Source organism: Catharus ustulatus, chromosome 5, assembly GCF_009819885.2.
Source record: "Catharus ustulatus isolate bCatUst1 chromosome 5, bCatUst1.pri.v2, whole genome shotgun sequence".
Taxonomy (NCBI): domain Eukaryota; kingdom Metazoa; phylum Chordata; class Aves; order Passeriformes; family Turdidae; genus Catharus; species Catharus ustulatus.
This window is the reverse complement of record NC_046225.1, coordinates 10,768,225-10,781,572: the sequence shown is the minus strand read 5'-3', so window position 1 is coordinate 10,781,572 and position 13,348 is coordinate 10,768,225. Positions and strand designations below refer to the sequence as shown.

General features: G+C 37.6%; 1 protein-coding gene across 7 annotated transcripts in view; it reads left to right on the top strand.

Annotated features, from left to right (window-relative positions):
* The window catches only part of INPP4B (inositol polyphosphate-4-phosphatase type II B), a 293,487-nt gene that overhangs the window by 92,727 nt on the left and 187,412 nt on the right, over positions 1–13,348 (top strand). For all 7 annotated transcript variants that reach the window (XM_033059960.2, XM_033059956.2, XM_033059957.2 and 4 more), the window contains one exon: positions 6,419–6,503. Coding sequence is in view for 2 of the 7 variants with exons in the window: in XM_033059956.2 (XP_032915847.1) it covers positions 6,419–6,503 (85 nt within the window). In the remaining 5 variants the exon portion in view is untranslated. Of the gene's footprint in view, positions 1–6,418; positions 6,504–13,348 lie in introns of those variants that run through there.

Genomic DNA, 13,348 nt, shown 5'->3' with positions numbered 1-13,348 from the left:
TGCAGTGATAATTTGCACAACATTTTACTTGTTGGAGGCCAATGAGTAGAATGCAGTTTGGTCTTGTTTTTCTCTGCTCTTGAAGTATTTGTAAAATGCCATATTTTGCTGCAGTTTGTTGTCATTTATGATGTTCATACTTTAAATGTGTTCGAATAATTGCACATGCAGTTTGCAGCATTTAAATCAATCATCTGTGTAATTCCTAAAAACACCTTTCACTTCCAAGAGCACACAGAAAAGTTATATAAGCAATTATTTTCATTCACTTCATATGCTTGCATTCTTCATTTGCCTTTCAATGTAGTTTTTTCTCACCTGCTGATGCAAATAATGCTGATCATTGCTAGACGACTTCTTACATGAATAACTAGTTGAATATAATATGAAGTCTAGGAAATGTGGCAGTCTGGTGCTGTCACATCTGCATAAATGGTGTAAAGGAGGTAGGCAGTGAAGTGAGACATTCTGTTACTTGCTAAATAGTCAAGATGGGGTGCCAAGTATGAGTAATCATAAAATGCCCTTAGAAGCCTAAACCATTAGCAATTAAGTGGCAGATAAGTCAGCATCTATAAATGTGAAGTTACCCATGTGAATGTGAAGAAAGATTATAAAAGTTTCCCATCAAAATGATGTGCTTTGCACCAATTTCTGCTTTTCTGCCCCAGAATGAGATCTGTAGAGAGTTATGTTTCTTTTAAAAGATCAGCTAGATGGTCAGTTGTAAAAAAGTAAATTCAGTATTGGGAGATGTTGGGAAAGGAGAAAACAAAGCGGAGAGCTCTGTCTGTAAAGATCCCCCATGCAGTTGTTTTGCCCTCATTTTACAGGGCATAGAGATGCTGGGAAAGTTTCAGAAAAAGGGCTGTTAGAGCCATCAGGACAAGGAGTGAGAAGATAAAACTTTTTAGCCTGGATAACTGGTTACGACCCAGGTGGTCTCTGATAGTAATCTGAAGAAATATTAACAGCTTGAAGGAGGAGATAGGGATTTATGGTTTATTGTCTCTTCCATTGTGATGTTAAAGGAAGTTGAGGGAACTGGATTGCAAACAAACAAAAGATGGTTTTTCATGGAATGGCTAGTGGAAAAACTGGAATTGCTTGCCATAATGTCCTGTAGATGCTAAAAATAGACATATATTGGGAAAAAGTACGAGGTGCTTTCAAGGAGCATTATTGAGAGTAAGTGAAAGGAAAAGGCATCTGAGGAAAAAAATCCCGACATGGTAAGTGAGGAGAACTGAAAGAGGACTGCACATGGTTGCCCTGCTTTTCCTCTCTGTTGGATATTTCATTAAGTCACTCATAAAGCAGAATAAGGGGTCTTTGGTCTGACACAGCAGTTGGCTTGGAAATACTGTGTGTTAGTTTTATGTCAGGTATGCACATGGTCAGATTTCCCAGGAAAATCTCTGTGGTAAGGGCTTCTTAACACCTCTGAAGTAAAAAGGCAACATATAGGGAACAGAGCAGAGATGAATACCACATATTTTATGTAACTACCAAAGATATAGAACAAAGTAGGAGAACTTTTGCTAAAAAAATGAATTATCCAAGGTATGTGTTGTGATACATCACTGGAGTCTTGCACCAGAATATAACACTGAAAATCTTAATTAGTATCTAAATTACATATAGCTAGATTCTGGTGGGAAGGGTAATTGGAGATATTTTCAAGCTGAAATAATTAACTGAGTGAATGTGGGGAGTGAATAAAGGGAACATCTATTTGTACATTATAATTATTACTAATGCATTTTGAAATTGAAAAGGAAACTATTTTTGGTTATATATTGCCTTTGTTAAAGGTAATGATCTATTAAAGGTAGTTTTGTGTTCTGCAGGACTTATTCAGTGATGTAAGTCAACATTTTACGGAGTGAATGCATATTAGTGGTATTATATTGTCAGCTTGAAGTTGGGATGTGGTAGCATTGCATGATGGTTTAATCACAGTGGGTAGCTCATGCTTTGTAAGAGATGATTTGAACATCTTTGACGAGCTGACACTTTGTAAAGGTGGTTGTAATGAACTACCAGGTTACAGCTTGCCTGGAGTAATTGAAGCACCTCATCAGACACCCAGCAGCCACATTTTTCCTTATCACAGCTTGGGTTATAGGCTTCACATTTCTTAATAGACACAGGATGGAGATATTATTACAGCAGAAGAATAGATAATATTGAAGGAGATTTTAGATTGTTGAATTCTGCTTGTGAGCATTTAAAGGGGTGTTTTAATACTGCAAATTATATGCTTTTGATTGCCATGGAGTCATTTGTTAATATCTCAAAATTAGAAGATTTTTTTTTTATTCTATTTGGTAATGGACATATATTGAAATAAATTTAAGACCATTAGCTCTTCTGTTTGTGAATGGTATTACTGTGTAATTCCTGTTCCTTTCTTTCTTATTGAATCTATAAGAAAGCTGTTCTTGATCAGAGGGGTGATGGACATCATCTGTGCCAAGGCCAAAATAGCTAATGTAGGTGGTAATGTTTACAGCATGCACATGCCTGCATTATTGAGCTACTATCAGTCTGATCAGCTCATTTGCCAGTACTAGGGAAAATAACTGATGTGAAAAAACACAACTAGTTTGGTGCATGTAGCATCCCTAGTCTGTAGGGTTTTGATTTGATTATTTTGAATTTGTGAATACATGCTTTTGAAGGAAATCAACTGTGCAATTCACACACGCACACCACCCACACACCTGACTGGGGAGGCTTTAAATAATGTCTTATTAGAAGAATTTTTATCTTTTGTAGTGTTTTGTTCTTTCTACAGTGCTATAGCTTTGCTTTTCTACTTACTGTTTTAACACAAAGGAATTGCTTGGGATGTCACTTCTAATTTTAACTGTCAGCTTAGTTTTTCACCTGATATACCTACCAGTGGGTTCCCTGCCTCGCCTCCAGGAGCAAATCTCCCATTGTAAAATCGATTCACAGTGACACACTTCTCCCCTCCCCCAAAAAGGTACATCAAATCAGATCTATAGGAATGCAGAAATAGCTCAAACGTGATGTTCTCTTTGACAACTTCAGAAGTTTCTTGGTGCTTTAATTTTCTAGGTTTGGGGACTCTTCTTTGACAGTTTCACTGAGATACTTATTTCAGATTTAGAAATAATTTCCTTCTCAAATCACTGTTTTAAAGCAATTTCCTCATCTGGGGTGGTGCTGGGGTGCCTGTTGACTTTGTCAGTGTTTAGAGAAAGATGTAAGGTTTGTCTAGTTGCTGTTTGGCGTTTGGATTGATTCAGTAAGTTTTTGTAACAACTACTTAATAATACCAATGGCAGGAGTAAAAACCCCCAGATAAATTACACCTTAACACAGTAGTACAGATCTGATTTTGATAATATTTTCCACTCATAAAGACCAGATCATTACAATGTACCCTTTTAATAAAATCTAGAAAAATAAGATAATAGCTAGTTCAGATGAGCTTATGTTATGCACCTAAAATAAGAGACATTTTGGATCTCTTCGGATGCTGAAAAACAAAGCTGATCCTTTATCAGATATGCATAATGGTTTCCTTGATTACAATTTTATTATTTAGTTTGTGAGTTTCTTGTTAGCTTTTTGTGTGATGGACCATAGCACAGCTCATCTAAATGATGAAAAGTTGGCCATGATAGTAATTCTGAAGATATTTTTCTTCAGGTTTGCAGCAACTGGTGCTTTATTTTCTGTTAGCCTTATGCTCTTTCATCCCTTTTTTCTTGTTTCCCTTTTTGTTCTCTCTCACAATACAGAAGAAGTGAATGTACATCCTCTGCTCAGTGTTCTGGATTGTGCACCTTGGAAAAGCATTCACACTCATTTGAAGCTGCAACATTGCTTCATTCTTGCTTCCACTGGTGCAGAGAGAGGAGTAACTTGTCTTTAAAGAGCCTCTTGAGCTGCAGCATCTGTGAGCTTAAAATGCAGAGAGCTTGAAATCATCTTCTCTCTTGTGTTTGCAGTTACTGTTGTATGTCAACTGCATTGTGAGACAGACTGCACTGAGACAGATTCTCATTAATTGTTTGAAAGCTATTTTTGCTGCCTGCTTGCCAATTTATTTATATTACACACTTGTCATTCATGTACAAATGAAAACACCAAGTCTTTCAGTCTTGGCAACTGTAGAAAAAGACTCGGAGGCTGTGATTGCTCATCCCTTGTCTTTCCAAACACCTGACTCACCTGAAACCTGTGTAACAGGGAGTTGCTTTTCTTTGCTACTGACATACATCCATTTACCACAGTTACATGTTTTGGAGGAAATGTTAAGTCTGGGGCTTGTCATGTTTCTGTCTTTCATCTTTGGAGCATGAATGTACCAGAGGAATGATTTTCTGCAGGGATGGAAGGAGGAAAACTGCTCAGTCTTATGTAGTCACTGCTGAGTGTGAAATGGACTCAGACCTTCATTAACTTCCAAAATAAACTCCTTTTGGTCATATCTCTGCTGAAAGATTGCTAGCTCTTGAAGGAATAAAGCTGCATTATCTACATTTCAAGGGAGGGTTATCTGGGAGACTCTATTGGGGCTTTGAAATTTAAAGAATTAAAATAATTGCCAGGATCATTGCAGTGGAAAACTCTTCCTAATTAGCATGCTGTTTGTTTTGTTGGACTATTATTTCCTATTTTCCTCAAGTGACTTTAGTTCTTGCTCATAAAGACCTGGTAGAGCCTCAAAGAATGGCTCACTCAACTGCACTTGACAATTGCTGCTGGGTTGCTGTGTATTGCCACTGACTTGCTGGATTCTATAAATTAATATTGGGTTACTATCAAAACTCACTGTGTTGTTTCACTACTTCTTCCCCTTCTTTCTATTTTTTTACTTTTGACAATCAGATGGGCTGTTTTTCTGTCTACATGACAATACATTCCTTTTAGACAAGCCTAGACTGAATAATTTTTCAAAAAAGTCAGGTTTTTTAGTATACTTCAGCTTGTCTTTTGAAATCTGACATATTTCAATGCAACACAGTATGCTTTTTTCATGCACTTCTGTTTTATTTTAGCCTCTTGTTTTCTTTGGATGTTGATTTGTGTTTAATAACTGGGTTTGGAGTATTCATTTAGTAAGTGGTAAAAGGTTAGAGAGAATATAGAATTTTCAAGGAAATCCATTTTAGACTTTCTGTAACATTATATGTTTTGTTACTAGTCAGTCTTTCAGTCTTGTCTTGAATTTTCAGTTTTAGCCATGAGAGACAGTGCATTGCTATGTATGTAAAAGGTTCTTTTTTCAGAGAAGCAGGATCGAGGCATCCACTTAAAAATTAACATGGAACCCTTGACAGAAAGTTTGAGTCTGGTTCTGGCAGGCCACATAAAGCAGCATAGATACAGAGAAAGGGCTAGACCAGAAAACTTGTGCATGTTAGGGGTGTTGTAAATATGAACTGTTTTATGAAATCATTCATTAAGTGGTGGATATTTGAAAGTAAAGTTCAGGCTTTTGGTAAAATTGCTGCACAATACATGAAAAATACTTTATCTTTAGGATCACTTGGAATAAAGTACCACCTGAGGAAGGAGTGCTAAAACAAGCATTTGCATTAATCTCTGCAGAATGTCACTGAAGTAGGGAAAGAACTCTGTGACATTCATGTTGGGAACCTGGAATGAAGGGAGTGTATGGGTACATGTTCTAAGGGTTATTTGTTACCAGATGTTAGGGATAAAAAAAGGATAAGAGTTTTAAGGGAAAAAATATTAATCCTGAGGGAGTGATTGATAGTTTCACTCTTCTGAAATATGAATCACACTTACCGACTAGAAGAATTTGCATCTTGTCTGCAAAGCACTCACAAAAAATGATAGTGGTAATTTGTATCCTATTGCATTCAGCAATGGGTCCATATCACTTAATGTCATTTGAATTGCACAGCCAGAGACCGTATTCAAAGTTTCAAGTACTAATAAAGAAATCCCTTTCAGATAAAAATTGAAGAGAAATACCTTCTGTAAAATTGCATGTTATTTTGTTCACTTGAAAATATCCTAGTCTTTGAATAGAATCTGACATTTGATTCAGCCTTCTTAGGAAATATGAGGAAATAGGAATAGGAAAGTTTGAATGAGCTGGGCTTGCCGACTTGCTTAGGAATGAGGTGTCATCTAAACTTTCTAATACTGAAAGTATGAAAAAAACCCTCTGAAGTTACTTTTTAAAGTTTCTCGCAGGGTCTTTTCTTAGTTTATTCCTTTTGTAACTCATTGAGCTGAAGTAGGATGGCACAGATCAGTAATTAAAGAATGCCTTTACCTATCTACCTAGTGACTTCTATGCTTTGTTGTCTTTGTACCTCCATGTCACTTCAGCTGTGAACAGCCAAACAGAAGGAATTCCCAGTCAGGTTCCAAATCCTAATGTTTTACCCTCTTTGTTTCACAGAGTTCTGATGCCTCTGAAGTGATAATCCTGGAGTGCTGCTTGGTAGTGGAGTTCAGGAGTAAAACAGATGTTCCAGTAGTTCACAGTAAGTAAGACATATCTCAGCGTGTTCAGTGTGACTCTTATTTCTGCCAACAAAAATGAAGATTAAAAAACCCAGCCACCCAGCCATTGGAACTTTGCTAGAAATTTAACTAAACTATATCCTGCGGTCTGATGCATACATTTAAATATTGGTGACCTCTGAATTCATGCTTACGAAGAAAATCCTGACATCAAGTGAAAGTCATGTCATCTTCTTCTGGTAATAAAAAGAAGTTTGAGATTGTTTTGTCAGGTATTTTGTACTGTATGGGGCTTATGTTGATGCATAGTTAATGCATCTTATTCTTCAATAACTAATCATTGCTAAACTCCCTATTAAATGACAGGCTTCCTGTTTTTCTCACCTCCTATCAATTCTTCTTAATGCATAAAATTGTTAAAAACAGCAAAAAAAGGTCCTATCACATGTAAATCAGAATCCTTGTTGTAGGGGAAAGGTTTTATTTGGAGAAAGTACTGACAGTTTTCTCTGCAGCAGCCACTTACAGAGCCACTCTTGGACTTTTTAAATGACATGGATTCTTTCTGATACCACTGCCAAGTTTTCAGGTCCTTAGAATGGCTTGTCATTTTCTGTTACCTGTGATAGTCTAAGATCAGAGGTAAAAAAGTGAGACTGCATTTGTGAGCTTGATGGATACATTTGCATTAAGTGGAAGTTCCTATAATCTGTTTTTATGCACCAAAATCTCTAGCCCGCTTATAAGAAAGTGTTGCATTAATTGTGCTGACTTTTGTCCTTACCTGCTGAAGTGATTCCTAGTGGTTCATCATTTTTGAGAAGGCAATGCCTTAAATTATATTCTTTGTGGATTTTATCCTTTTCTGGGTAGTGTTCTGGGGAGTAGCTCAAATCTTTCATCTTTTGTAGGGAGCAAAATCCTATGTTTTGTGCCTGGTGTTGAGGCACTGCATCAAAAAGTATTTCTTTCTGGGTTTGGAAGCATTACTCTCCCTGACTAAAAGAGCTGAATGTTTCCCATTGACTCTCAAATTGAGACTTTCTAATTGTGCCCTCAATGAGTCCAATTCATTCATAGCATTTCCAACTTTATAAATGTAGTTTGCCTTCTGGCACTTCTTTTACAGTTCTTGAACACAATGCTGCTGAACTGAACCCAGAATACAGCTGTAATTGCTGACAGGACTCAATTAGCTTTGAAGCCTGCAAACAGGACAGTTTCTGTGGCAGTGACACTGGCAGATGTTAAGCCCAAAAGCTGGGGACATAGACAACAGTGAATACTGAGTAAGCACTGCAGGCTGCCTGTGGAGAAAGAAGAATATGTATGGAGAAAGAAATAAACTTGTATAATTAGGAACTAGCTGAGAAACAGGCTTTCCAAAACCAAGTTTTGAAGGCTGGTATTGTTTCTGTAGGAACCAGGGGTAAGGGTGGCCTTCTGCACATCCTCTTAAAACATATTAGAGTGGAAAAGAGGAAACAGTGTAGAAAACTCCAGGTAAACAGAGCCAGCAAATGATGATGAATACCTGGGGCATGACCAAACAGAAGACAGAGGAAGAGACAGGTAGAGGAGAAATGTATTTCAGACTTGGCAATTTTCCTGTGCCAGAGAGCAAGGACGACAGCCTGGTTGATGATTTGTTGGATGGGAAAAAAAAGCCAGACTATTATGAGGTATTAGAACAAAACTGAAGACAAATGAAGATGATATACAGTGTACTGAATGAGGCTTTGACCATGAAAAGCTTGTGTTGTCACAAGATTAGATCCACTGGCTATTGGGAGCCTAAAAACGCTGTAGAATGTGTATATAGGACTTCAGAGGATTCAGATGAAAGCAGGATATGAGGATATACCTGCTCAAAATGTCAAATTTCTTGTGGAACTGATGGAGGAGAGTTGTGCCATCTCACAACAGAAGCTCCAAGAAAGGAGGCTGTGAGTTTGAACTTGTGGTGATAGGACATTTTCTTCATCTCACAAGCTTCAGTTTGGAATTGTGAGGGGGAATTGGAGAGACCCTTTGTCCAATTGTCTCCACATGTCTCTGACTGGTGGATTGAATCCTAGGAGTTGTAAGAGTGAGAAATGGAGACTGACTTGAGGAAGAGAACATAATGAATGGCAGTGGAATAGGCATGGAGGGAAAAATAAGAACATTTTGTGCAACATCTGGTGATTCTGTGGAGCTGCTGATTACCTCAGGGCACTGTGAGCCCTGAGATACAAGGACTGTACAGAATCAGACAGAGCAGATAATCCTGTTAGGGCTTCAAGTGGAGTCCTCTTCCAGAAACTCCAAGATTTCCAAGTGAACCATGGAAGGAAAGAGAAGGCTGTGTTAGGTGAGCTTTGACTCTGCATGTGGCTGATGGCTTATGTGCCCTTCTGTTGGGAGCTGGTCACCATTAGCAGGACAGGGTGGTCTTTGGGTCCCTGTTGTGTTCTCCTGGAACAGGGCAATAGGAGCTCTGTGACTCGATGTTCAAGCTGCCCTTGGGAGCAGCCTGAAGTCGATCAGTGTTGTACAGAGCCTCGTGCATGTACAACTGTCTCCTTTCCTCCACATGATGGTGTACAACACAAATTGGGAATGTCCCCAAGAGACACAGGCACAGTGAAATGAAACCAGATGTGAGAGACAGAATGCAGGCACAGCCTTCTCTTGATCTGTGAATCTCTTCTGTCTTTAAGGAAGAGAGATTCCTTAAGGACTGTATTGCATTACTGTGTGTGGTCTTTAGTGAGAGTTAGGGAGGGAAGAGCTGTAACATCTGGGGAGGGCTGGTGAGGAGGGTGAGAGGGACAAAAGGAAGAAAATAGAGCTTATTGTACAAGGTCAGTCATCTAAATCATATTGCAGTAAATCAGGAAAAAAAAAATTAAAAAGGGGCTTGTATGTAGGAAATACCCCTAAGAGAGCAAGCATTTGCCATTTGTAGTATGCAAGGCACTTACACTTGGAGATTTGTGTTTTAATAGTGGTGGCTTGGAAAGACAGGTCTGGCTCACTCCCTGTTCAGAGATGAAATAAGTGAGGTATATGCAAAGGCTGTTGCAGGTCTAGGCAGAGAAAGAAGACCTCTGAATCCTGCCTTTTTTAAGATAGACTGATGGTCCAGTCAGAGATATGAACTGCTTTCATTCAACATAAGCAGCCCACTGCTTTGCAAAGACCAGCCTTGGAACTTTCAGTGAATGCTGCAGTGTATTTGTTCAGGGTTGTTGAGATACCACTGTGGTATGCAAATATTTGTGTGGTTTGCATTGCTTCCAGCGTAGGTGTGGTATTGAATGAAAGGGTGGAAGCAGTGTGCCATGTGTGGAAGCTGACAGGTATTAAAAGAAACAGAGGGCTATACTGCAGTAGTCAGCCTTGAGGCATCATGCTGTATTAATTTCAAATACTCACACTCTTGGGGAGGTTCTGTAGGGACTTAAATGGAGCTTATAATAGTAACTTATGTAAGTTTATTCCAGCATTGCAAAATTAAAAAAAAAAATCACTGAAGATAAAAATTTTAATTAAATTCTTTATCTTTGATTGAAAATATAGCTTCCAAACAAAGATTAACATAGTATCATGAGTAACCATGGGATGATTTCATCACTATTAATTTGAACATGAAATGCATCAGCATATAGAATTCTGGCAGCTTTGTGAATTAAAAGCCTCTGATGTCCGTATTAGAAATATCCTGCGGATATAATTTACGTATCAAAGCTTCCATTCTACTTTTGTTACAGCATATGGTGGTTAGCTGTGATGGTGCTTTATGTTTTAGAGTGTCAGTGACTCACTGATATTCTTAACCAGTTTGCTCTGCTGAGCTAGCAGCTGAGCTGAGAATTGCTTTTTAGCTGCTGTGTGTGAAAAGAGACAGACAACCTTTCACCTGTTTGAGCTCTCTTACTTTGCATATTAGCATGGGAGGAAAAGTAGTGATCCTCTAAACAAGTGAAGGCTGTCACTGTGGATGTTGACCATGGGCTTTGTACGATTTATTAATTTGAATTATCCCAGTAATTTCTTCTTTGCCCTGTTCAACATGATGTTATGCCTGAAGTCTCATGAAGGAAAACAAAGCAAGCCAAAGAGTATCAGTTGTCCTGTCACCTGTACCTGTTTAGTAAAATAAACCAATGAAATCTTTAAAAAAGAAGGTTAATAGCAAGTGATTAAGATGCAAAACCAAAGTGGAACTCTATTTAATTTATTATGTTTTTAGTTTGAAAGCCTATCAAATAAACTGCAGTCTTTTGAAAGAAAAGAGATCAAATAACTGCCTAAAACTTTTTGGTAAATTAACAGAAATCTAAATTTCTGTGTAAAAGATGGTGATTAAAATTACAGTAAAATACTCGTAATTTTTTTGAGAAATGTCAGGTTTTTTAGCAAGAAATTAGTTTTTGTTTTTAAAATAACTGAAATATTTAAGTATTTGGAGGAAAAAGAGGCAATTGCTACTGTTAAACTGAAATGCTTGGGGAAAATAAATTTTATTAGGAAGTAATTTAAAGAAGGAAAAGTTTTCTGAGAATGAAGAAACTAACATCAAAATACATTTGAAATTTTAGGCAGTTGAGTTAGACTAGAAGAGTCTTTCTAGTGCCACTGGGAATGTGTCAGTGTTTTGTGTGGTTCCTTTTTTTGACAGCAGCCCTTCAGAGCAGGGGCATAGGGTTATTTGAGTGGCACAAGTCCTGTGGGACCAAAACTTTGTATGCTGACTTCTGTGGGAGAAAGTCTCATTGAGACTGTGCCTCAGCAAAGAGCTCTTGGTGAACAGAGCTGAAAAGGTTCTGTGCACAGACCTGTTTACTTTCTATTATCTGCTTCCTCAGGTCTTGCCTTCCATTGGGTTTCTGATACTGAAATAAGGGAGGAGCAGCAAGGGATCAGGATAGAATGATACATACTTTTCCTTTCAATTTAGAACTACTAAGTTCAAAGTTTGTTCTGTAAAGAAAACCAGTGTGTTTAATTTTGTGAGGATTTTCCCCTGGGTTTATGAACTTGAAACTCCACTGGGGATGTCCAGCTTGAAGGAGAGGATTATTGTTTTGCCATTACAAGTTCTCAAGTAGATAGAGAATTTACTTAATATAGTATGTTCTTAAATCTTATGCCATCCTGTTCAAAAGTGCTATCACAACAGTAAAACTAGGAGTGCAAACTAGATAAAGCACTGGTTTTTTTTTTAAGTCAGCAGCTAAATCTTTACAAAAGCTAAGGGTTTTTTCCAAAACTCATGTTAACTCCTGTCAGCAGTAGCAGTTTAGCAAAGGGTGCTTGTGTTCTACAATAACTTCTAAGCAGCAGAGTATGAAGTACTTTTGTCCACCTAAGAATTACTACTACCTTTAGGTTTATTATTTATATTTTTATGAATTGATATATGTTATTTATTTGTCAATATCTAATAAAACATGGAGTAACAATTATTTATTTAATTATGTATAGAACTCTACTGATATGCCTGCCATTTGTTTGAGACCTTCATTACAGTTGTGGCTCCATTAGTATCATTTTGGGAAAGATTTATATCCATTTTTTTCCCCTACTGGTATTTTGAATTAAGTGTCTGAGCTTGTTAGGGAGTACTGTAAGCATCTGATATAAAATAAGTCATCAACTATTTGAAGGAGAAGAGCAAAGAGATTATGATTGTTATTACATAAATAAACTTTTGTGTTCTTCTATTGCAACTTTTTTATCAGTGTGCATTTTTCATGTTGTCTTTCCTCTGGCAAGATGACTTTTGGTACATAAACCTTTCGGTACCTAAAGGGGGATCTACAGGAGAGCTGGACAGAGAATTTTTACAGGATCATGAAGTGATAGGACAAGGGGGGATGGAAAAACTAAAAATGGATAGGTTTAGGTTACATGTTAGGAAGAAATTCTTCACTGTGAGGATGGTGAGGCGCTGGAAGAGGTTGCCCAGAGAAGTTGTGGCTGTCCCATCCCTGCAAGTGTTCAAGGCCAGGTTGGATGGGGCTTTCAGGAACCTGATCTAGCAGAAGGTGCTCCTGCCCAGGAGCAGGGGGATTGGATTAGATCATCTTTAAGTTCCCTTCCAACACCAACCATGCTGTGAGTCTGTGCATTGAAACAGAATGGAAAGCAGGTAACTTTCATTCTGAAGATCCAACAGTAGTTAACTTCTTACAATTGCAGTGATGAGTATTTTTCAGGCATTTTCATATGCTTTTCAGAATTTAACTTAGCTGTCAGAGTACTCAAATGATCTAAATATAGCAGACTGTAGTGTTTTGAAGTGATAGTTTTGAATGAATTTCCACATCTCAAAACTGGCACCTGTTAGATCAGAATACAGTGAATTATTCCCACTCCTACTGCATTTCACTCTCCATTTCTGGTTCCATGCATATTAATGATGATTCAGTATGCCTTTTCATCTTGGCAGTCTGATTTTTACAGCTAAGAGGTAAATATAAATAGCATGATTTCAATTGAAAAACATCGATTTCCTCCCAAAGCAGATGTTTTTTTATCTAGCTACTGGTAGGATATTTCAAGGCAAGATTACTGTTCCTATTTCCATTTAAAGATAAAGGGAGAAAAGAACACCTTGGTATATTTGTATTTTGGCTATATTGTTGACTTTTCTCCAACAGCTTTTCTTTCACTAAGGTATTTTGGGTTTCCAATGTGCTTTTATTGTCTATGCTTTTAAAGGTTGAATGGCATAAGCAGATGTTAATTGTGTGGTTTGGTTTTTGTATGTGTGTTTTGGTGGCTTTTTTGGGGCAGGGAGGGGGTGTTCAGGTTTTTGTTTGCATTTTTTGTTGTTTGGTTGGTTTTGGGGGTTTTGTTTGTTTTTGTTTTAAAT